Genomic DNA, 22,303 nt, shown 5'->3' on the forward strand with positions numbered 1-22,303 from the left:
TCTTGGCGATTTGTAAAAAGGAAGGAAGAAGACCACAGAAAAGTAAAGAAATGTTTCTCAACAAAAGATCTTGTGACATCCACGCCTTTACCTCGTCTAATCGCAGAAGCTCCTCCGCGGACATGCTGCTGCGATCGCGCTTCTTGACATTCTTTCCCTCCTTCTTCTCGCGCTTCCGCTTGTCGTCCTTCTCCACGGTCTTCTTCATAAAGTTAAACATCTTCTTCACTCGCTAAACGTCCCAAGTACACGAACGCGAGAAAGAGATAACATACGATATCTCGTTTCTCGATGGCTCGACGGCTCGTGCGGCCCTAAGCGGCGCAATCGCGGACAGTCTCGATTTCTCGCACCTCGTAGCATATATACGTGTGTGTGTGTGTGTGTGTGTGTGTGTGTGTATGTGTGTGTCGTATGTATCACCGTGATCACGCAGCGCCGTACGTCAAAATAGCCGGCGAGTTTCCGCCGCGACTCGCGCGCATCGCTACGTCACTGCCGTCGCGACGCCCACGGCGATACGGGAAGTGACCGTCTGTCACAATTCGTCCCGGAGCGGACCGCGTCGTTCGTCCGAAGAAGGCTCTCCCAACTCGTCCCAACAACGGTTTGGCGTCCCGCAACGCACCGGTGCGATTCCTATCGACCGGCAATTGCGCGGCGTTCATCGAGTCGCCCTCGTCGGGATCCTCGTCCACTAGAATTTCATTCAAGGAAACGTTATTAGTCGTGGACGCGAGATACATCGCTAACGAATGCGTACTCGGCGGAGGTTCGATCGGAGGTCGGTTTGATCGATCGCGATCGAGATTGGCACGCGGAGTGCAGCGCTCGCCTCCGCGATGCGCTCGGCGCGAAATAAGGCGAAGGAATTCGTGGAACGCGCGCTTCCGGGATCTCCGCGAGATGATCTCAAATTTCTTCCCCCTCTGTCCCCTCTGACTCCCCTCACGCGATTAGCGCCGGATCGAGGGCCAGATCGGTCGCTTGGATGAGATACGCAAGGGCGTGAACCGAAACGCTTTTCTTCGTGGCCGGATATCGCTTCCGGCATATGACTCGATATCGCGAAGTATGCGGAAACGGGGCGACGGAACGGCGCGGGCAGAAGAAACGACGATAATGCGAGCGTTGTTTGGTACCCCGCATTCGGTTGACTCGCCGCGAAGCGAAGGGGTTTTTTCATTCGTTCGCCTTCCTTGCCGAGGCAAGCAGCGTGCTCGCGAAACGCGCGCGAATGCACTTCCCTCACGTTCTCTTGTCGTCGCGTGAGACGCCGGCTGCGCGAGTCAGCGAAATAAAGAAAGTTGCCGAAGCTATGTATTATCGAGCCGATTACCTCGACGATTATCGACACGCGCGTTCTTCATTGCGTGAAAACGGACCCGATGAGCGAGCGGTCGATCGTTTAATTTGGGATTCTCAATTGGAAGGGACTGCGACTTTTTCCATACGCAAGAGCGAGACGCGATCATTCGCACCGCGAATCGTTGCTCGCTTATTTTGCATTGCCTCCGGAAAACAATTACGGAATCGCGAACTGCGCCTCGCGAGATCTACGCGAGCGTAGAAAATTAGAAAGGCGACAATTAACCGCTGCTAACGACGAAACCGCACACACTCTAGAGGTTTAATTGGACGTTCCTACATGGTACATACACATACTAGTCGGAGGAAGAGATAATTTAAATGTAATCGGAGCGACGCGGAAGTGCATTATGCAAACGTCGGTCTTACATCATTGAACTATCACGCTCGCGTGGTGAAATGACAGATCTGTGGCCAAAAAAAAAAAAAAATATATCCACGCGAAGGACGTAATATATCGTACTCTCTATTCTTACGCATGACGTTCGTAGAACCGGCGTTGTTCGCGAATAATGACACACGCTCGCTTTCCACCACACCTTACTTCGCGTTCCTTGCTCTTCAAGGGCGTCTCGGAAAATCTCGTCGGTCTACGCCGGCGAATCTACAGGCGTGCCGATCGATTACTCGCCGCACGAACACGCACGGCGAGCCGGTGAATTTTTCGGAGCACGCGGTGTCGCCTCGACGAGCCGTTCTTTCTGAAAATCCCAACGGTGATCGATGCCCCGATTCGCGCGTATATACACCGAGTACGCGTCGCAAAGAGTGCACCGAAAGTATTTATTGTTATCGAGAAACTTTGACGAGAAAGGAGATGGAAGATCTTGCGACAACGAATCACATTGAAAATCTGAAGTGTCTCGCTGCAAATGACAACTGTGGAAATTCAAAATATTTGGAGGCTTGACACTTGATCGAGAGGTCTTTGGCTAAAGGCTAAAACGTAATACCGGCGAAGTATGCGACCTTTTCAGCGAGCTCTGCTCGGAACACCTCGACCGCCTCGTCGCGATCGATCGCGCGAACTCGTCGAGCTTTATACCTCGCTACGAGCGCGTGCGAATATTCTTGCGGCCACTCGGAGACAGGAAAATTCTAATCGACGAAGGTGCCCTACCTACAGGATTCGATGGGACGCATCGGTCGACCGAAGACCCAGAACCGGAGAACGATGAAGCGTAGCTGCCTGGAGTTGCGGAGCGGAGACGCGTATCCTATCGCGGGCGTTCCTCGTGCTGCGACTGACAGCGGCGAGCGAACGGGCAAGCCGAGCGTGCGGCACGAGACACGCGTCACATCAACGGCACCGCCACCACAACACCCGCCATTCGCACGGGTCACCACGACGCGTGCTGGCAAAGGACGCGCGCACGAGCGCTACGACCCTACGACGAGATCGGCGCACCCGGGAAGGCCGCGCCTGGTAAACGACCTGGCAGCGGACGCGAGGGCTGGCTCGCTCTACGGCTCCAACACCGTGACGGCCCAGCCGAGATCGGATCTCTTGGTCGACCTCCTCCGCGGTGCAATGCGCTGCGACGCGAGTACGTGCATCAGTCGTAGTAGAAGGTTCTCCGCGGCGGTTCTTTAAACGGCGTTACACGGCGTTACACGCAATTCGGTCTCGCACTCGCTGCGACACGGAGGAGGACTGTCATGGCAGTCATGAATTGGGAGCGGGGCCGGTGGCGACTGCCAGCGCCTTCGGCCAGACAACGGCCTGTTAGCCAGCACCCTTCTTTTCCAGACGGCTACTGTAGCATCGGCGCATGCGTGCGCGCTTTTTAGACCTTTCGATCCACCGGCGCAGCACGGCTTTAGCGGCATCTTCTAAATCAGGTCTTTGACTTCCCGGCCCGGTCGCCGCTTTCTGGATTGCCGCGGGGAAAGAAAATGATTTCACCATCAGTCGGCGGAAGGCACAATCCACAGCAATGCTTGATGACGTTTGATGAAAAGAAAAAAACAGAGTTTCCTAACTGTAATCGATATAACATGGTGTTACAACTTAATCTTATTAAATATACAAAAATGATAATATGATTAATTAATAGTATAATTATATAATTAGCTCCAAGATATATATATATATATATATATATATTAATAAGATAAAGAGAAATGCAAAGAACTACATAAAACTATTCTATATTAATAACATCATTATAAAAATATTACTTTTTACATATGGAAAAATAATTTGGATTACTTCTATTGATTTGCTATATCTGGAGTATCTTGCTTCAATTCTTTTAAACTATCTTATTCTTTCATCTATTGTTTTTGTTTATTATCGATGAGTGTTCAACAGACCTTTATCCCGCCCTAGATGGCAGCAGTTTCTAATGTATAATTTACAACAAGCTTGATCATAGTTCATCAGCTGATTGCACAGCATAACGAGTTAAATCTGCTTTTCACGCTGCATTCCATCTAATAAAGCATCATGTGGTGTCGTAACATTTTGAGTTCACGTACGATCTGCAATAATCCGGCAATATTTACTTATCTGCAATGTTTAACGAGTAACAGCTTCAAGAATGTCACGTTGAAACTTCCAGCGCGACATTTGGTTGCTTCAAATACACGTGAATGTACGATCGGCGACGTTATCGATCAATGGAGTCACCGATTCGAGAGCGAAGGCATACCGGAGCCGGTGGAATCAATAGAACACATAGTAGCACACATTATAGGGACCAAGAAGGTATTAGCAATATTGCTATTCTTTCATTCGTCGTTGATGATGACATATTGGTGGATATTATTCAACAAATGACGATCATTGATAATAAAATTCATTCCGCGTCGCGCGTATTTTTTTCAACGCAAACGCGATTATCTTTTTTATACGCTTATTGGATTGAGATAGAAAATATATACAATGTATAGTATAATATTATAGTAAGCTAGTACAAATATATTTTGTATAAAAGGACTATAAAAAAAGTATCAAGGTTTACCTCTGGTAGAATTACTAGTCACCAAATTCAAATGATAAATTACTCTAATATTTTTTTATTATTTGCAGATAATAGATATCTTGAACGTTAGAAATGATCCTCTCAACGCGAGCCAGATCGAGAAACTGGAGTCGTTATGCGAATGTCGGTTGTCTAGGTAAGAAGGGCTCTTGAAAGAAGCCTCTGTAGTCTACCAAACTGGATTACACTGCGCAAAGTCGTTTGCGTTCGCTTATGAACGCCAAGTCCTTGCAGGATGCCAGTTCAATACATTATCGGCGAATGGGATTTTCGGGATATTACCGTGAAGCTCGTGCCACCGATTTTCATTCCTCGTCCGGAAACGGAAATATTGGTGGACTTCGTGTTGAAAAGACTAAGTTCATTGCGAGCTGACAGTTACGAAGTCCTGGAAATCGGTTGCGGCTCGGGCGCAATATCACTGGCTCTCGCTCACGCTTGTAAAAAAGTATAATTTTATTGACTTTTATATTCTGACAACGAATTGACAATTAATGTAAGAAATAATGTGTATCTCTTTAGATAAAATGCACAGCAATAGACGCGAGTCCGCACGCCTGCGATTTGACGACGATAAATCGGAGTAAATTGAATTTAACCGAGCAAGTTGCGGTGATACATGCAACTCTAAAATCGGATGCAAGTATCGAAGTTTTAGATAGTTTACACGATGCCAGTGACATGGGTTTGAATTCGAGACAGTTCGACTTTGTGGTCAGTAATCCGCCGTACGTGCCAACAAAGAAGATACAGGGACTACAGCCTGAGATAAGGATGTAACGCATAAAGCTTGATCGCAAACTTTGAATTAGAAATATTCAAGTAATTAATGATATATATGTTATGCAGTTACGAGGATCTCAGAGCATTGGATGGTGGCGACGATGGACTGAAAGTGATTAAACCGCTCTTAAAATACGCTGCCAAAGTATTAAAACCCGGTGGATGTCTCTTTGTGGAGGTTGATCCTACTCATCCGGAATACATACAATTTTTTACAAATAAATATACTGACTTGAAGCTCCAACATGTACATACGTATAAAGATTTTTGCAACAACGATCGTTTCGTGGAAGTGATGAAACTCGCTTGAGAAAGCGACTTCTGATGTTATATTTGTCCTTGTTTTACTTTGTATATATATTTTTTATATAGTTTTGTAAAATAATTTAATAAAACAACTTAATAATTAAAATAGCTTAATTTGTCACGCATATTAGATCGTACATATGTTATATAAGTTTATTGCATTTTTATATAATTAAGTTACAGCTGTATTTCTATGATGTATGAATCAGTCACAAGAATTTATCTTAATGTTTTTATAATTTAATCAGTCAAACTTTTATGATTGTATTGCATTTGTATTCTATATATGTAATCGTTCAATGATATATACAGTGACTGATTAATAAGTTAAATTCGGTGGCACAATTTCAATTTATAACAACGAAATTGCTGGCATGATTTACTTTTTGTTTCTTATAATATTTATGATACGTGTAAAATGTTTGCTATATTATAATCCGAATAATGGAAAACTTCGACGTCAAGTTATAAAATTTTGTGAAAAAGTTTGATCGAATATATACACTGTTTTTCGACTTAAGATTAGTATATCACTTTGCGAGAATTTAAGCTAATATTGCATCCTACTTGTCTACTAGATTCTACTAAGGCGAGAATTTTTCAAGTTCCTTTTTGATCGACGCGATTAAAGGTACCGCGGGATCTTCCGGTGGAAGTCTGCTGTCCGCCAATATACGCCTGGTGTCCACTTCCGGCAAGTTCGGTCTGTGGAACGGCCCCGCGCTGAGTGGCCTTGAACCCCAGGTACCGCGAGACTGGATTGATTCAGCTTGGCCAGTTTCCGGGATATCCTCATCCAGAACTCTACATGGTAATGATGTACGAGGTCGTGTCTTCATTTCCATTGTTGGCGTTATTATTGGGCTACATACATAACAGATTATCCTTATTATTTGAACAATTTGATTTATTTTAATAATTTAATTTTTATTTTAATCCGCAAGTAGTGTATAAATAATAATAAAAGATAGGCAATTTTTTATTATAAGTATCTTGTTACATTTACTTCTCGTCTAAAAATACAGGAATTACATATTGTTAATAATAATTTAGCAATTTTGTACTTTAATAACAATAATTATCTGTTAAAAGAAGAAGAAGAAGAAGAAGAAGGATATGTACCTGACATGGGTGGATTTGCCTTTGGTCTCCGAAAAGATCGCGAGTGTATCTTCTCCTCGTGCAACGGAGACCGGCGGCGGTCGTTGTGTCTCTTTGATTTTGATGTCTCTACTTCCGAAGAGACTGAAGGAGTCCTCGAGCAACTCGTGGAGTCTCCTTCTGGCGCGACCCACGGGTCCGGATGGTAGACGATACACTCCATCGACATCCGTTTCGGACGTACCGTTACCTTTAAACAAGTTGAATCTTTCGAGAGATTGTGTGAAAAAAATGAATATTTCTTACATCTTGAAATAGTCGATTGCGAACGAATTAGTTGAGATAACATATATTTAGATCAAAATAATTTGTACAAGACTTATTTATTTATTTATTCATTCGTAATCGATATCAAGAAGAGTTTTCATGTTGTCGAACATTTTTACATAATAATACATAAATGTTAACATTAAATACAATGTTAAAGAAGAATATATTTGTCTTCTGTAGGAAACATTTGCTTAAGACTTCAAACAATCGGAGTAATATATTTATTATAGTTTAAGATTTTAACAATGGATTGATATATTTATTACCTTCTGTAGAGAACATTTGCTTGTTAAGACTCCAAACGATCGGTCCTATAGCTCCAGGATCCTTCGAAGCACTCGACGTTCTTGCAAGGAATGTGTCGTCGATATTATCGTCTCTATCGTGACGCACTAATTCCGGCGAATCAATGTCTAAATGTCTGACCTAAAGTACATGCTTTTTATTAATATTAAAATATGCTAAGAATTTACACCAATGTTAGCGGTCGTTCGTCTTTTCAAAAATTACCATGACAGGTTCCAATACTCTTGATAGTGGTTCTACGGTGCGCATACTAGGAAATTGTTTGCATGATGGCATTGATAAGTAAGATCGCGGTGAGGCGGTAGATTCTTCTTTATGTTTTACATAACCATTTTCCAAAGATGTCAACGTCTCTATATGATCGGTTAACGAATCCGGTGATCCGGATTGGTCCATTGCGTTCGATCTCGTCATTCTTCCATACGACGCTCTGTTTCACATTTACAATTATTACAGATATAATATATATATTATTTATAATATATGTATATATATATATATTATATTATATTATTATATTTTATATATATATATATTATATAATGTAATATAATATATATTATTATTAGTTATATAATTAACTTTCCCCATACAGCACAGATCTTGCAGTTATACTGCAGCAACATTGCTGCAATATAGCTGCAAAGTTTGTGTTGTATGAATTAATATTACTAGATTATTATTAGTATTATTATTAATTTTCTTCACAATCACATATTTTAGCGTTTTAATAATTTGCTCTTGATGGAATTATAAAGAATATTGTGGATCACCTAGCTTTCTTAGCCGCGTGTTCTTGGATATTCCAAGGAACCGATCCGCGAGTCTTCTTTAGTTCTTCGTCGTCGTCGCTGGAAACTTCATGAACACCTAATTCCAGACTGTCGGGCGTGTCGGGTGTGATTGGAGTTCGGGATAAAGTCCGCGGAGTTTGTCGCTGACTGGTACCGTCGGTCTGCAAACAAGTGTAGGGCCGTATAGGAAGTTACGCGATCCAAAGAGTAACAATTTGCTCGACGAAGTGGGAGTAATATTTCGTTAGAATCGATATCGTCCTGGTATCATAGAACCGAATTGTCCTCCCTCATAATTCCCGACGTCATTTCGTTGATCATTCGCGTGTTGTAACGGTTTTAATGCTTTTATTTCCCCATAGTACCCCGTAAACTTTATCACGCAAGAGAAGAAAGAACTTTAAAAATTATAAAGTATTCCTTTCCACAATTCCCACACGATGCAATTTAGCAGATATATATTTGGGCGTTTTATTAAATACTCTGCATATAACAGACATTCAAATCAACTGAGTTGCGCAATCAACTTACATGAAAAAAATTGTTTTTTTACCATGACTAAAACAGAAATTGTATTACGTACTTTAATCTCTGTTTCCGATGTTGAAAACGCAGTGTTATCGAGACCGGACGAAGCGGCTGCATATTCACGTTCCTTCTTAAGAATACTTTTGTTCGGTGGTGCAACGACAGCGCTGTGCGCCCTTTTCCTTTTAGCAACCAAAATTAAGCCGGTGAGAACCAAGATTAATAAAACAAAACCTGCACCAGCAGCACCAACCAATAGCCACGCGTCTCTTCTTCTCGATAGAGCCAGAGGTCTACTCTCCTTCAGATAGGCTAAAAGAAAATGACACAACTTTCATATACTTGCACATTCAAAATTTAATAAAGAGATCCTTCCTGATAAGATTATCGTTTACTTACGCTCGCTTTGAATAATCACCGGAGCACCGAGTTCCAGAGCGACTTCCTGGGGTGAGAGAAGTGCCATGTCTCTCGCGGCCGTTTCAGCAGGAACGGGCTTACCGTCGAGATGAACCGAATAGATCAGTCTCGTCGCGCCACCCTCGATAACGCTCGTATTCTGCATCCTGACTTTTACGACCCCCGGAATCGAGCCGTCCGCTAAACGCAATCTGGAGCGCATGTCTGCACTCGCATTTTCATTATCGCTAGCTCGGCTTTTGGAGATGCTATCGGAATTCAATTTTGGATCAGACGAATCCGAGGGAATTGGCATCAATTCCGGCGGGGATTGTTCGCTCGGGAAATCGGGAATCCCAGTTCCAACAGGATAGGTTGGATGAATGGTTGCAGATTCATCGTTCTGCGTAGACAAGGATTTTGTTTCTCCTTTCAATGTTTTTATGATTTTCCTTAGAGCAAAATCATCTTTTATAGGTTTTTCATAATCGCTCGTCGCATCCATGTCGCTCGTCGCATCCATGTCGAACATCGGCAGCAACTTTTTCGGCTTGGGAATTTCGATCATTCTCATGGATTTCATTTGTGAAACATTCAAAAAGTGTTTATCGTCGACTAAGGTTGGGACGCTCGCTTCGGTTTTTGTATAAATCGAAGAACTTTCGACGGTACCGATAGTCAATTCGGATTGTTGAGCTTCGGTTGAATTTGCGGGAATCTCTTCTTGCGAAATTCTCACTTGGGACGAAGTTCCAAAACGTTCTTGCATGTTCTGTATGTATTAAAGAAAATAAGCTAAGGAAATGATATAAAAAGAATTGGCATCTAAACGCATACCATCCAAACGTTTTTACCTTTCGGTTAAGAAAATCGCGTAGCAATGCATCTCTTCGGGATCGTGGATCCGTCGACAAAAGACCGAGATGCCGTTGCTGCTGTCTGGAAAACGCGGCTCGATACAAGCGAGCTAAACGAAGCTCAACTTTAGGTGGTACGGCCTCGCCTGGTCGAAGAACCGTCAACAGCCAGTACCTGTCAATAAACATTTACCTCTCTTTGTTTTATCTCTAAACATTGCAAAATAATATTTATATTACCTATTTCTATGCGGCATTAATTTAACAAATATGTGCTATCAAGTCTTTTTGTCGTTTGTTGCAACATTCTTTATTCTATATTAAAATTACATTATGTTGAGCTATAATAATAATAATAATAATCAATTACACTTGCCTTGGGCCTGGATCATCTCCGATAAGAACTCCGATACTCTGATCTTCATCGTCGTCCAATCTGGGTGTTGGTTCTATGCACGTGACACATTCCGGATTGTAAGTATCTGGACGATGAGGCGATATGGGGTCTGGGCCTCTCTCATCGGTCGGAGTATAAACAGTAACAGTGTGAACGATTGTCCTGGTCTCGTAAAAAGTTAAACCCTGATTGGGATCCACCCATGGCGGCGCGTCTTCCAGGCCGGTCCAGAAAAAATCCTGAAGGTGCACCCGTCGTCCCGGTAAATGTTCGATCAGGATAATCTCGTCTTCTGTACATGAGCGAAAAATCGATTTCCTTGCTTTTGACTTTGTTGCATGTATAAGGTCCGACGAAAGATACGACGAGTATACACGATGAAATATTCATTATTGAAATTACACAAAATTACTTTGCCTGCCAATCTCTATATCGCTGTACCTTGAATATCAACAAAATGTATGACAAACAGCTATTGTTTATCTTAATATCATGATGTTAAGTTGTCGCTGTAGTTTTACCTTCCTATTTGTGAATTTATACCTGTCATAAGACATGAATTCTTAATGATCTAAAATTATGACAAATATTTGTGAATTTCATGAATTATAGAATTCAAGGATTTCATGCTCTATCAATGAAAACTCATTTAAAGGTTCTGAGAAAGGCAAGAAAATACGATTTTGTATACGGAAGTTTTTCCACGAGATACCTCGTCGTCGATAGGGCCAACGACCGGCCGTCATGCGACTTATCGCCGATGTCACGACACTATTGAGGATGAGCCGATCATAATAAATGCCACAATAAAGACGGAGGATACCACAGGACTAAGACAGAGATCTCTTATCACGCGATTACGTGATTGAAGCTCATGAAAATTGTACAATCCATTCGTGAGCAAAACTAACTTTCTTGGAATCAGAAATTAAAAATATAATTTCTGATACTTATTATTATGTCATTCTAACATGATATTAGAGAGTAATGCACTCTTAAGTTTAAAAGTTTTAAAAGTTTTTTATTTCACATTAATGGTCGAAAAATACGACTACGAGAGTGAGAAGTTTTAAAAACAAATAGCAATTTCGAAGTTTCAGAATAAAATTGATTTTCGCGTTGGACAATTTCGGATTTTACAACTGGTCATCGCTCAAGTTGTCGATCAATTATGACATTAACGTGGGACATGTCCATGATCCATTCCGCTCGCGGAATTTTTTTCACGTTGCTATACGACGACCTGATTTCACGCTTCGTTTGACTTTCCGGTGCGTAAATATTGTTGAAGTTCTGCGAATCTGATCGCTCGTTTCGCAATTTCGTGCTCATGAGCGAGTAGTTCATCCCTATCTTTAAATTCACTCAATAATTAATGATTCAAAGACTATAATAATATAACTTCCATGTATATGGTATACACTGCATTAACTTAGATATATACTTTTTTTTCTGTCGTTGGAGAATTTCATTCAACCATCCTATACATACGTAGGGTTCATAGTCATGCCGCACACCTCAGATATTTTTAGTACATGATGGTAGTGTTAAATCAATAGGAAACGGAGTTCCTATGGTGAGAATGAATCGAATTGATCGCTATTAACCCCCGTACGTTGCGCCGCTCATTCCATTGCATTCTCGTTGGCATTCCCGTAACTTCACGAATATTGTTTCTGCCATCTTCTATCACGTAACGATTACCCTTTGATGTAACTTATTTTTTAGAAAAATATTTATAATATCAATCTTTTTGCCTAACTTTTTGTTTATATATAATATTGTAAAATATTTTAATAAATTAATTAATAAATTAATAAATTATGATAAAGTTTATCGCTTGATTAAGATTAACGTTTTACCGCATTCAAAATAATAGTACGCTTATACAGCATACGTATACAGCATGCTGATAATAATATCGATTACCTGACACACACACACACACACACACACACATACACGAGAACGCTGAATTACTTAAACTGTCTTTTAGACCGGCGCCTAGTTGACAACCAGCTCAATTTCGAATGACGCGAGCTGGCCCATTGATAACAAGGTCACGGAAGAATGCACCCCGCGCGGAAATGAGATCACGGAACGCGCAGCACGCTGCTTGGATTTTCACGTGCACGTGTATCACGATGTGAAAGAACGGTTCCGAATCGATCGAGCACGTGGAACCATACCGTATATGCGACCAGCCGTTGATTCACACACGCTACCTGTGTACGCGCGTAAAATTTACCGCGAGGTATCAGCACTGATAAAAATATATAACTTATTCGCGTAAAATGTACAGATTCGTGTTTATGTAATAATTTCAGTGACGTGTAACAAGCACGAAGAATCAAAATATCGAAATAGGACGATTTTTCTCTAATAATAACTCTGAATAATACTGAATAATACTGAACTAAAAAAGATTTGCAGCAAGACTGCAACCTGACTCTTTAAATAAGAGAGTAGGGGAAAAGAAGAAGCAAGAAATGCAAAAAATTTAATTATGTTAAAGACCAAGCATAAAACCAAGCATGAAAACCTGAAAGCTAATCTAAGCATTGTTAAAGTGCATTAAAGTTTCGAAGATGCAAAACGATGCACAAAGTGTGTTTACGCATCTCTCTATATATATATATATATATATATATATAAAAGAAAAAAAAAACGTTTATCTTTGTATAGTGAACTACTTCGGAAAGCGCACTAACCGGCTCCTGGTGGCATAGATGCGAGCACTCTCGAGATATTGGAATTTTGCAGCAAGAAGATCGCAATCTGCACGACGGTGCCTAAAGACGCGGATAGCGCTCCACGCAGTATACTGCATAGCAGCATCGCGTTAAACGCTCGCCGCTATACTGATTCGATACTACGGAATTTATTCCTCATGGGTGATAGTGTCAGAGCAGAGTAGAGTTTGCGCAGAAGTTACGTGGATGAAAGAAGTAGCGTGTGTAACACGACAGATGAATGGAAAATCGTGGGAAAAAAAAGAATGGACTTATTAATAATTAAAATTTTATTTTAATTGTTGTTCCCCTTTCCCTCTTCTGTTCGCGTTAGTCATTTTTATTAACGGAACGAGCATATTTTCCGTGAAATTACAGAGTGATTATGAGTTTGTACTTTTAGTCCAGTTTGTCTACAATCCTTTTTTACCTGCTGTCGTTATATGACTGCTTGTGTATCACGGCAATAACTATCTTTATGACACAATCGATGAAATTAAATCTTAACTTTGGCTGTTTTATACGATAATAATAACATTCTAAATTTTGAACTTAATTGAACATGTTTTAATAAAAATTAATATTGCGTTATATTGCGATATTTTTGTCTTTGATATAATGCATTTCCGTGTTTTCTTTATGTATCACAAATTCTTATTATCCTTATAGCTATATAAATTTTCACTCTATTTATATTTATTCTAATTTATTAATTTAAACTTTCTTATACTAAATATACATTTTCATTCTCATGAAATACACATACTTTCACACGCTTGCTATCTTTTATTTCGCTTTCCATATTAATATACTTTTCCGCCCGTATGATGGATTCTTATTGCATAACATATTCGTGCCTTTATTTTTTATATCGATTTTTATAATTTGGATTTTAATCAAGATCTACTTATTTCTTACGTCCATAATTTAATACTGATATAACGTTAAAATAATTTATCCGAGATACTTCGGTATTTAGGAGCTGTTGATGTATAAAGTAGGATGCTCGTATTTTATTCATTATTAGCCTGGCACACATATCAATTCCGCAGCATAACTTCCGAGACCTACTAATCAAGTGAATCGCATTAGTTCGTAATCTCAACTTTCACAGCAAAAAATGACGATCATTAATAATTACAAGTACATCCGATTTCATTATTACTTTCAATGCAATAATTAATGCAATTTACATAATATTATATAAAATGAATATTAACATTTAATTAATTACGATAAGACCCATATATTAAAGCATTCATAGCCTCAAGTGTACATTTACTTTTGATGACCTAAAATAATAATCAACATTATCGTAAAGAGTAATTTTAAAAAGAATACTCTATCGTAACATAACATTAAATTAAATCACTTAGGCATTTATGAAGTTGCTATAAAGTGCTGCAATCTGTTACCGAACTATTGAAGCTACATAACTTCCAAGTTATATGTTCCCTGAGTTATCGTAGTTTAAACCAATAAATCCTAATTACAAATGTTTACGAAATTATAAATTAATAATTATTTAGTGTGTTGTTCAGTATTATTGCTTTCTTGATATAGAAAATAATTGTATATAATAATTTATATATATATATTTTTTAAGATATATAATAATAATTCTTTCCATAATATCGATATGATTTCTCATTTTTTTATTATTTATTCAAAGTTTCAGTGTCAATAGGATCTTTATTTATTCTCATGTCTCATTGGAAACGTAACTTTTAAAAATAAATTTACGTACAAGTTATTTTCGTTAATGACTATTGTAAGAGAAAGTGAAAATCAGAAACTATCAAGGTATACTAACAGGAATAATGTAAATTAAATCGCATGACCTCGCGCAGATCGGCGAAATGTCAGGGTTGCGGGTGAGTCTTAATGCTCCTTACATATCAATTTCTTGCATGTCTTTCTTAAGTTAACTTAAGTTAAGTTAAGTTCTTAAGTTAAGTTAACTTAAATCGATAGCAAACCAGTTGCGTTTTGTATTAGATTTCTTATGAATATTGCTGACATATAAAGTTATAATTTATAATTTATTTATGTTTTAGCATTATTAATTATTTATTTTGTACACGTACCACTGCTGATAATACTTTATTTGAAAATATGATTTCAGAAGAAAACAGAAAGCAAGTTATCTCATTATCTATTTTTTTTCTATGTTGTACATTTAATTTTTACTCATACCATTTTCATTCATAATTTTATATTGCGTTATACATAAATCTTTTTTTTATATTTTATCTTATAAACCACTATAGACCACTATAGTACAATGATAAAAAAGATAATCACGCCAAAGGAGTTTCTAAGACTTATTTCAAGCTTGGCTAATGTTGTATGGATGTAAAATCCAAAAATTAAGTTCCGCTCTGCACGCAAATGGCGACGAAACGACATCAACATCGACATGAACAATTTCATTGTTTAGCAGCAGTATATTATTTCTGTCATTCCCACACAAGCAGTTTTTAAGAATATAATACGACAAAAAATTTATATCATTTTTATTATATTCTTCTAGCATTTTGTCTCTTTTTTATTTGAAACATTACGATTTATTTTCGCACGATAAAACTGTGAATAAGCGTTCTTACTAGACAGATACATTTGTAGAAAAGTTTTTTATTTTCCAATTCCTGCGAAATTTAATATTAAAACTTTCTCATTTCAAGAAAGGCATTACATTTTACAACTTGCCAGCAGTTGCTTCGTACGAGCCTTCGTGCGAGTTTCGTTATCGACAGCGTGCACTTTCTCAATGTGTTTGATTTCAACGTTGTTGCACTTCATCTAGAGTCCCTTCCGGTTTTCCGTATTTTTGCCCGCGATTAGTCACCCAGGCACCTTACATATGTTAAGTTATGTAAATGCGTTTCCACGAACTTCAGAGCGCATTGTCCGGCAATCGCTACAAGCCGTTACTTTGATTAGATTGAACTTCCCTCGGTGATGTGTACGCCGCTATGAAATGGCAGGCTTCCTGTCCCGAGAAAATATACCCGTTTTCGCGTTAATTTCTTATTTTCTAGAGAAATCCTCTCAAATAATTTATTCATGATTTGTCACTCTCTTAAGAATTTTTTAAAGTCTGCAATTCTAATGAGCGCCTCGATCGGATAAACATTACCACTTACGTAAATCTCTTAATGAGCATGTATTCCTCCTTCGTAGATAGAAGAGATTGTAAAAGTACTTAGAGAGTATTCTATAAATAGACCGTTACGAGAGGAGATAGGTAAAGAGTTTATAGTATTTATGAATTATGTATGATTCGTCGAAAAGGAAATGCCACGCGCGATCAAATGATGAAGCAATATTTACCAGTTGACTCGAGGCCGCAAATATTTGTTAAATTGCTGGATGAACCTTGGACGTTACGTGATTCATTGATCGAGTCGACTAAAGTTGCATATTAAATCATTGCGCAATAGACATCAGTTCAGTTCAGTTTAAACTATCTATCAATCTTTTCAGTTTTCTCGTGATTTCTCCGTATGCTATCGCTATTGCTCCTCTGATATGAGGCACTAATTCACTTGAAATCATCAATCACTAATCATCGCTCTGAAGTATCTGACATCTGATGAAGCGGGATTGTGATATCTATATACGAGCGTGGGTGCGGAGAGAAAAAGCGAGGAGATCACAGTTGGAAGCCTCATTCTCTTCCTCTTTCTTTCTCTTCTCTTTTTCTTTGAGCGTGGAATTTTTTTATACTAACACATCGAGAAAAAGGGAAGAGAGAGACTTCAACCAAATTTTAGATCTGGTAAAAGAAGAGATTATAAAAATGGGCAGCCCTTTCTTCATCCACTAACTCGGGTTTGTATCCCATGCAATCGATGCAGCAAAGGACCAAAGAGAGGGAGGTAGGATGAAACACGAGCAATATAGAAGGTAGACGCAAACAGGTAGATAACCTGAGAGACAGAGAGAGAGAGAGAGAGAGAGAGAGAGAGAGAGAGAGAGAGAGAGAGAAGGGTGTTGGAAGAAGCATGAGAAAGAGGGAAAGGAGCGGAGAAGCGGAAGGGGAGAGAAAAAGACCCGTTCCTCTCTCTTTCTTCTTCAAAGACGGGCGAGAGGGGCCCGAGACACGAATTCAGGACGGAATCTGTCCGGCAGCGCCGGTTAGAAGTCGCTGGCCTCTCTCTTTCTCTTTCCGAGAGCAAAACGCGTTACCGTCGCGGCCGATCCCGAGTCGATCTCGAAGAAGGTGTGGCGGTCAGATAGAGAGCTGGGGATAGAGAAGAAACGGGAGAAAGGGCAGAAGATCGTCAGGGATCTTCGGAACGAGCGTGAGAGGTCGCCAGAGGGGCGGACGTAAGGCCCCCGCGGCCAAATCTTCGATCATCAGCTTCTTCCCTTGCTCTCTCGTTCGCCAGTTACTTTTTTCTTTTTTTTCGTTTCTTCTTTCTCGCTCGAACGCCTCCACGCACGATATCTTCCATTATCTTTGCGGAATTCGGCGAGTCGAATCGATATGCCCGAAATGAGTTTCGGTGCGTCCTCGGTACGCAACAGATCGGCGAGTTGAGCCGAGGGGCCTCGAAGAAGGCCGATTTCGCTTCTTCGCGAGTGGCGCGAGGGGCCCGTTCTCCTGGTCCCCGGTCCGGTTCCGTTCCGTTCCCGCTGTTCAGATCGGCGAGCGTCGCTCGGCAGAACGGAGCGCCTTACGGCCCCGTGCCCCGTGGAAAAGTGGTTAGGTTCCCGCAGCTGTCAGACGAGGCCGCGAGTTACAGGTGTGCATATCGTGTTCGTGCGCCCACAGTCGTGTGCATGTGACGAGTGGCGGGACGCGCGTGTTTCGTTGCGCAGGACCGATATATCGCACGCGGATTTCGCGGATTTTCCTTAGGATAGCTGCGAAACGCGAGGCAAAGACCTCCGACATATACAGGCAAGTGGCGACCTACGGTAGTGTGTTAGCATAGGGCTATACTTAGCATAGGTATATACTTCTTCGCAGCGAGCTCTCGGTAGAGCTACCAACTTCGGATCGATTCCGACGATTTTTAAATACCCTCACAGTACATACCTCAATCGGAGAAATAATTTATCTCTGTTTTTTTATAATTCAATAAAGATTTTCTTTATAATTGAAATAGCGCCAGCGAATTTTAAATTGCGCACAGACATTAAGAATGTGGGAACTGATTTTACTTCATTTAAGAAAAAAAAAAAAAGAAACTTGCGAAATTATTGATCTTTCAAAAGAGTTTTCTCAGATAATACAGCCTCTATTCAGAGATAGAATCAAGATATTTGAAATTCGATGCGCATATATTGTCGAATTGAAAAGAAGCACGCAAAGCACGTCTAAATAGTGAAAAATGTCACATGAATGTCAATTTGAGGGTCTAATAGTAAAAGAGAGTATTCGCAAAAATACAATTCGAAACTATTTAAATAAAACACGACAATCTCGACAAACAAAAAAATTATTTGCGTGTTTTTCATTAATACAGAATATTTTATATAAAAAAATAAGAAAAATAATTATTGAAACAACTAAGAGACGAAACATCTAAGCTCTACTTGTCAAAATTGACCACAACGCACAAGTGCGTTGAAACGCACAAATTTCTCTCGATTGATTTATCTCGCCGATCGACATGTATTGGCATTACATACTTCCATTCTTGCGAAATATTTTCATTATAACCACCGTCGTCGTTAAGGATCAGTGGGAAATGATCCGCCACGAGATGGATAACGTGGAAACGGGTTTAAGCGTGAAAGTAATTGAGGAAGTGGATGAACGGACAAGCGTGCTCCTCGCGCAGCGGGCAGATAAAAGCCCTAACTCGTGGAAAATTGACGTTTTTCCTCGATCGAGAGGCGTAGAGCGTAGGCGTTTTTTCTATGTGTATAATTAAAGAAAAATTCTGCAGGAAATAATGTCCGTTTTCGTTTCACGCGATCGTAAGATTATCCGCAATTCTGACAGACACTTTCGCGCGTGAGGGTGCGCTAATATTCGCATAATCGGAAGGCTTTTCATTATTCGTCATACAAAGGACTTTGTTTCATTAATTCGAACATTATATCATTTCTATTACGGTTCTCAGTTTAATTGATGAACGATACCATCGCAAGGATTAAAAATATCACAATTTTACGTTATCGCTTTATATCACATGTCTACTAATCGCGTATGTTTTCAAACATGGAATTATCATGTCATCGTGTTATAATTTATTTATTGTAAAAATGATACAAGCTGAAATTTCATAAAACAGAAATACTCGAGAGAAAATTCTCATTTGTCATATTTTTTTTAAATCGACGCACTCATTCGACGAGTCGATTAAATGTCGAATACGCCCATAATAACGGGCCCGTCCGCTATCCAGCGCATTCACCGTATCAATCTGTTTCCTGGATAACGAGTCCCTAATCGAGGAAATGATGAAATCCGTTTGTTTCCGCGAGCAGTGAGTGATGGCTCTGCGCCTGAGGGGTAGCAAGGATGTCAAGAAGAGCTTCTATTACGTTTGGTACCTTGGCGCGAGGGAGGCCAAGGGGGTGGACGCGATGCCCGGTGCCATAGCTTACCTGTTGGAGCGGGAACGACTTCAAGAACCTTTCAAGGTCACACTGCAGGTGAGCGGTACCATCCTGAAATCCGGTTTCGGCAGCGCGCATCGAAAATACCGCGGAAACGAATCGACGGACGACGATCCTTGCCCACGATCAACCCACCGGAACTCTCGCCAATATAACATCGTAGCTTCTATTTTCCTTCTTCTTTTTCTTCCTCTTCTTCTTTTTTTCTATGTGTCTGCACGCGTGACAGTGAAAGCCGGAGAACGTAAAAAATGTGAAATTACGACCTTATCCTAGCCACAGGTTCGCTCGACGAGTTTTTCCGTCCGGTCGATCACGAACGGAACGAATGAGTTTCGACGCAATTTGTCAACGCTTTGATATATTTTAGAAACATTGGGAGTTTTCGATAAGCGATTGTGAAGAGAGATGCGTTAACTCCGATGGAACGCGCGTTCGCTACGTACGTGTTTCGAAGGAGGAGGGAGTCATCCGCGTTTTAATAGGTTCCATAAAAGATCCCTAAGTTGTCTGCAACACCGACCGGTGAAAGGACGCGCGAGTTCTTTTCAACATATCTCCTTTCCGACAGTTACAATGCGTATGCAACGAAATTGTTTCCCGAAGGCAACTTTGATCATGTATTTGTAACGTTACGCGTTCGCCCACTCAAGTAAATGTAATAATAAATTCACTGACCCGAATCTTATAGAAACGAGTGCAGTGCTAATACGCCACTTTTTGATGGAGAAAAGAGAAATTAAACGCACAACGTCAAAACTATTTCGCGACCGTTAAACAAGCACGTGGCATACACTGCCCGGCGCATATTAAGTGATGGCGTTCTGAAAAAGGATACGCTCGCTCGTTTAGAAATCGCATTTACTGCCGATACCTGATGCAATAAATCTCGCCGAACCGCAGTTTTCGAATCTAGACAGCGTGAGAAATGATTTTAACGCATGTGTAATGAATTTTTAGTCTATGTCGCAGGGTTAAGGTCCACCAGATGCGCGAGTCCGCGCACATTAAAAGGAGATTATTGCGGATGAATAGTCTGTGATGGAAATATGAACGGTTCAATAACTGATTAGGCTTTATCTCTAACTGTATCCGGCCGTTATCGCAAAATTTCATTATTCGTTATTTACTTTGCATATGATTAAAAAGTAAGACAGATACGATATAAATATGGATTTGTGTTCTTAGAATCTTCTTGCTTTCTACTTTTTGCTTCTGGCTTTTCCAACTCTCCCGAACGCACCTGCTATTCGATCGAAATTCACGGTAAAGGTATGTTATATCGCGTTAAAGAAAAACGCACGTTACGAAACGAGATCCACCTAATCGTTGTGTAAGTTTAATTGTCGACGTAGCAACGATGGGGGAAAGTCTACGGGGTGTACGTGGGTGGTAGGCAGATATCCATAACCGGTCTCGCGAGCGTTTCAGCAATACGAATCGTCGCGATGATCGACAGCGCGGTAATTAAGTGTTTTCGCGAAGTGGAACACATTGTACGAAGAGAGAATTACGCGGCACACGCCTTCTCGCATATCTGCTCTCACGTAATTCATTTTAAGGTACAAGGACGCCTGTGCGGGAGGCGAAATGAAGAACAAGGTAATTGAGAGAGAGAGAGAGAGAGAGAGAGAGAGAGAGAGAGAGAGAGAGAGCTGAAATATACGCGACATGTCGAGGAGCTTCAATTATAATGAATTTATTATTAATTAATATGCGCGATCGTCAGTCTTTTTTCTTTTTGAAAAATCAAAGAACGGCTTCTCAAGTTTCTCGGCATATTTCGAAACATGTATCTTTTAATCATTAATCTTCATCTACTCTATCCCTATCTACTTTATTAATTATGCATTTAAACATTGCGACAATTGTGTGGAATGTATCGTACGAGTATCTTCGCGATTCGCGAGGTGCAAACAAAGCAATGATTTGCGCAAGGGATTCGCGCGAGCTTCGCAACCAGCGACGGAGTGAACGGAGTGCATTTATATTGATAGGTGAGCAACAAAGGTCTGAAGATTATACAAACTGTTCACCCTGGTGGCTCGACGAGGTCGGCGGTGAAGCACTTGGTACCAGGCCACGCGGTGTTGGCGGCCGTGCAGAGAGAAGATATCGTGGCTGCGACTCTGCTCCTGCCAAATCCAGCGACGAACAATCCCGTGCACGTGCACGCGTACAGGTAACTACGTCATTTTATTATTACGAAGGCTAATAAAGATTTATAATAAGATCGATGATAACGATGAATTAACGAAGGTTGAACTAACCTGATCTGAGAAAAAGGAAACTCTTTTAACACATTTTAATATTAATTGAAAAATTAAGACTAAACGAAACTAGAATTCTCATGCTAATTAGCTTTGTTCTCTTTCCGCGCTCGATCAGACGTATACGAATTGTTTATTCATTAATCAAGACAAGAATGTAGACCTTTGTATAAGAGCGTAGAGACCTTTATTAAGAATGCAGACGCAATATGGGAACCTAAGATGCAGCTAAGCTTGCTTATCCATCAAATCCGCGCCAGGAATTCGCGCAGTTAAATAGAGATTCGTTCGGTTCATCGCCTCGATCTCACCCATTACGAGTCGCATTTCGTTCTTTAATTAACAACTTTCGTAATTTTAACGGGTCGTTAATGATTTTCATAATCCTGCGATTTTCGCACGTAGCTCAGCCGTGTTATCGCCGCGATGAGGCTTCGAGCGAATGGAAGTATTCGGGACAACCTTGTCATTAAATTGCAAATTATCAAGGCTATTAGTTCAATGATCTATTTCGCAGCGATGCGATAATTGGTTTGAGGTAATTGTTCGAAACCTCGATGTCGATC

At 40.4% G+C, this 22,303-nt stretch overlaps 4 protein-coding genes across 9 annotated transcripts in view; 2 read left to right on the plus strand and 2 right to left on the minus strand.

Annotated features, from left to right (window-relative positions):
- The window catches only part of LOC105427601 (Myosin heavy chain-like), a 48,099-nt gene extending 45,016 nt beyond the window's left edge, over positions 1-3,083 (minus strand). Inside the window, exons 1-2 of one of the 4 annotated variants that reach the window (XM_089077158.1) lie at positions 2,493-3,083; positions 92-232 (exon numbers count right to left, since the gene is read on the minus strand). In XM_089077158.1, the coding sequence (XP_088933284.1) occupies positions 92-220 (129 nt within the window). In that variant the 5' untranslated portion in view covers positions 221-232; positions 2,493-3,083. Of the gene's footprint in view, positions 1-91; positions 698-2,488 lie in introns of all 4 variants that reach the window. The other 3 variants (XM_089077156.1, XM_089077157.1, XM_089077155.1) reach the window with 3 other exon arrangements.
- LOC105427595 (uncharacterized) overlaps positions 1-22,303 on the plus strand; it is a 128,751-nt gene that overhangs the window by 97,526 nt on the left and 8,922 nt on the right. The window contains exons 1-3 of one of the 3 annotated variants that reach the window (XM_011639402.3): positions 16,103-17,639; positions 19,336-19,503; positions 21,465-21,649. In XM_011639402.3, the coding sequence (XP_011637704.1) occupies positions 19,342-19,503; positions 21,465-21,649 (347 nt within the window). In that variant the 5' untranslated portion in view covers positions 16,103-17,639; positions 19,336-19,341. Of the gene's footprint in view, positions 1-16,102; positions 17,640-19,335; positions 19,504-21,464; positions 21,650-22,303 lie in introns of those variants that run through there. The other 2 variants (XM_089075897.1, XM_089075898.1) reach the window with 2 other exon arrangements.
- On the plus strand, positions 3,708-5,550 carry HemK1 (HemK methyltransferase 1). Its single transcript, XM_011639403.2, has 5 exons — positions 3,708-4,078; positions 4,403-4,491; positions 4,590-4,803; positions 4,878-5,131; positions 5,205-5,550. The coding sequence occupies exons 1-5, from the start codon at positions 3,818-3,820 to the stop codon at positions 5,446-5,448; spliced, it is 1,062 nt and encodes a 353-aa protein (XP_011637705.2). The 5' UTR covers positions 3,708-3,817; the 3' UTR covers positions 5,449-5,550.
- Positions 5,584-13,032, minus strand: LOC105427598 (uncharacterized). Its single transcript, XM_011639405.3, has 10 exons — positions 12,868-13,032; positions 10,136-10,448; positions 9,757-9,934; positions 8,903-9,674; positions 8,559-8,815; positions 7,955-8,136; positions 7,386-7,611; positions 7,142-7,301; positions 6,567-6,795; positions 5,584-6,308 (listed from the first exon to the last, which is right to left on the minus strand). Exons 1-10 carry the CDS (start codon positions 12,992-12,994, stop codon positions 6,029-6,031), a joined length of 2,724 nt encoding a protein of 907 aa, XP_011637707.2. The 5' UTR covers positions 12,995-13,032; the 3' UTR covers positions 5,584-6,028.

This window comes from Pogonomyrmex barbatus, unplaced genomic scaffold, assembly GCF_055798465.1.
Source record: "Pogonomyrmex barbatus isolate J1 unplaced genomic scaffold, ASM5579846v1 scaffold2, whole genome shotgun sequence".
In the NCBI taxonomy this organism is placed as follows: Eukaryota; Metazoa; Arthropoda; class Insecta; order Hymenoptera; family Formicidae; genus Pogonomyrmex; species Pogonomyrmex barbatus.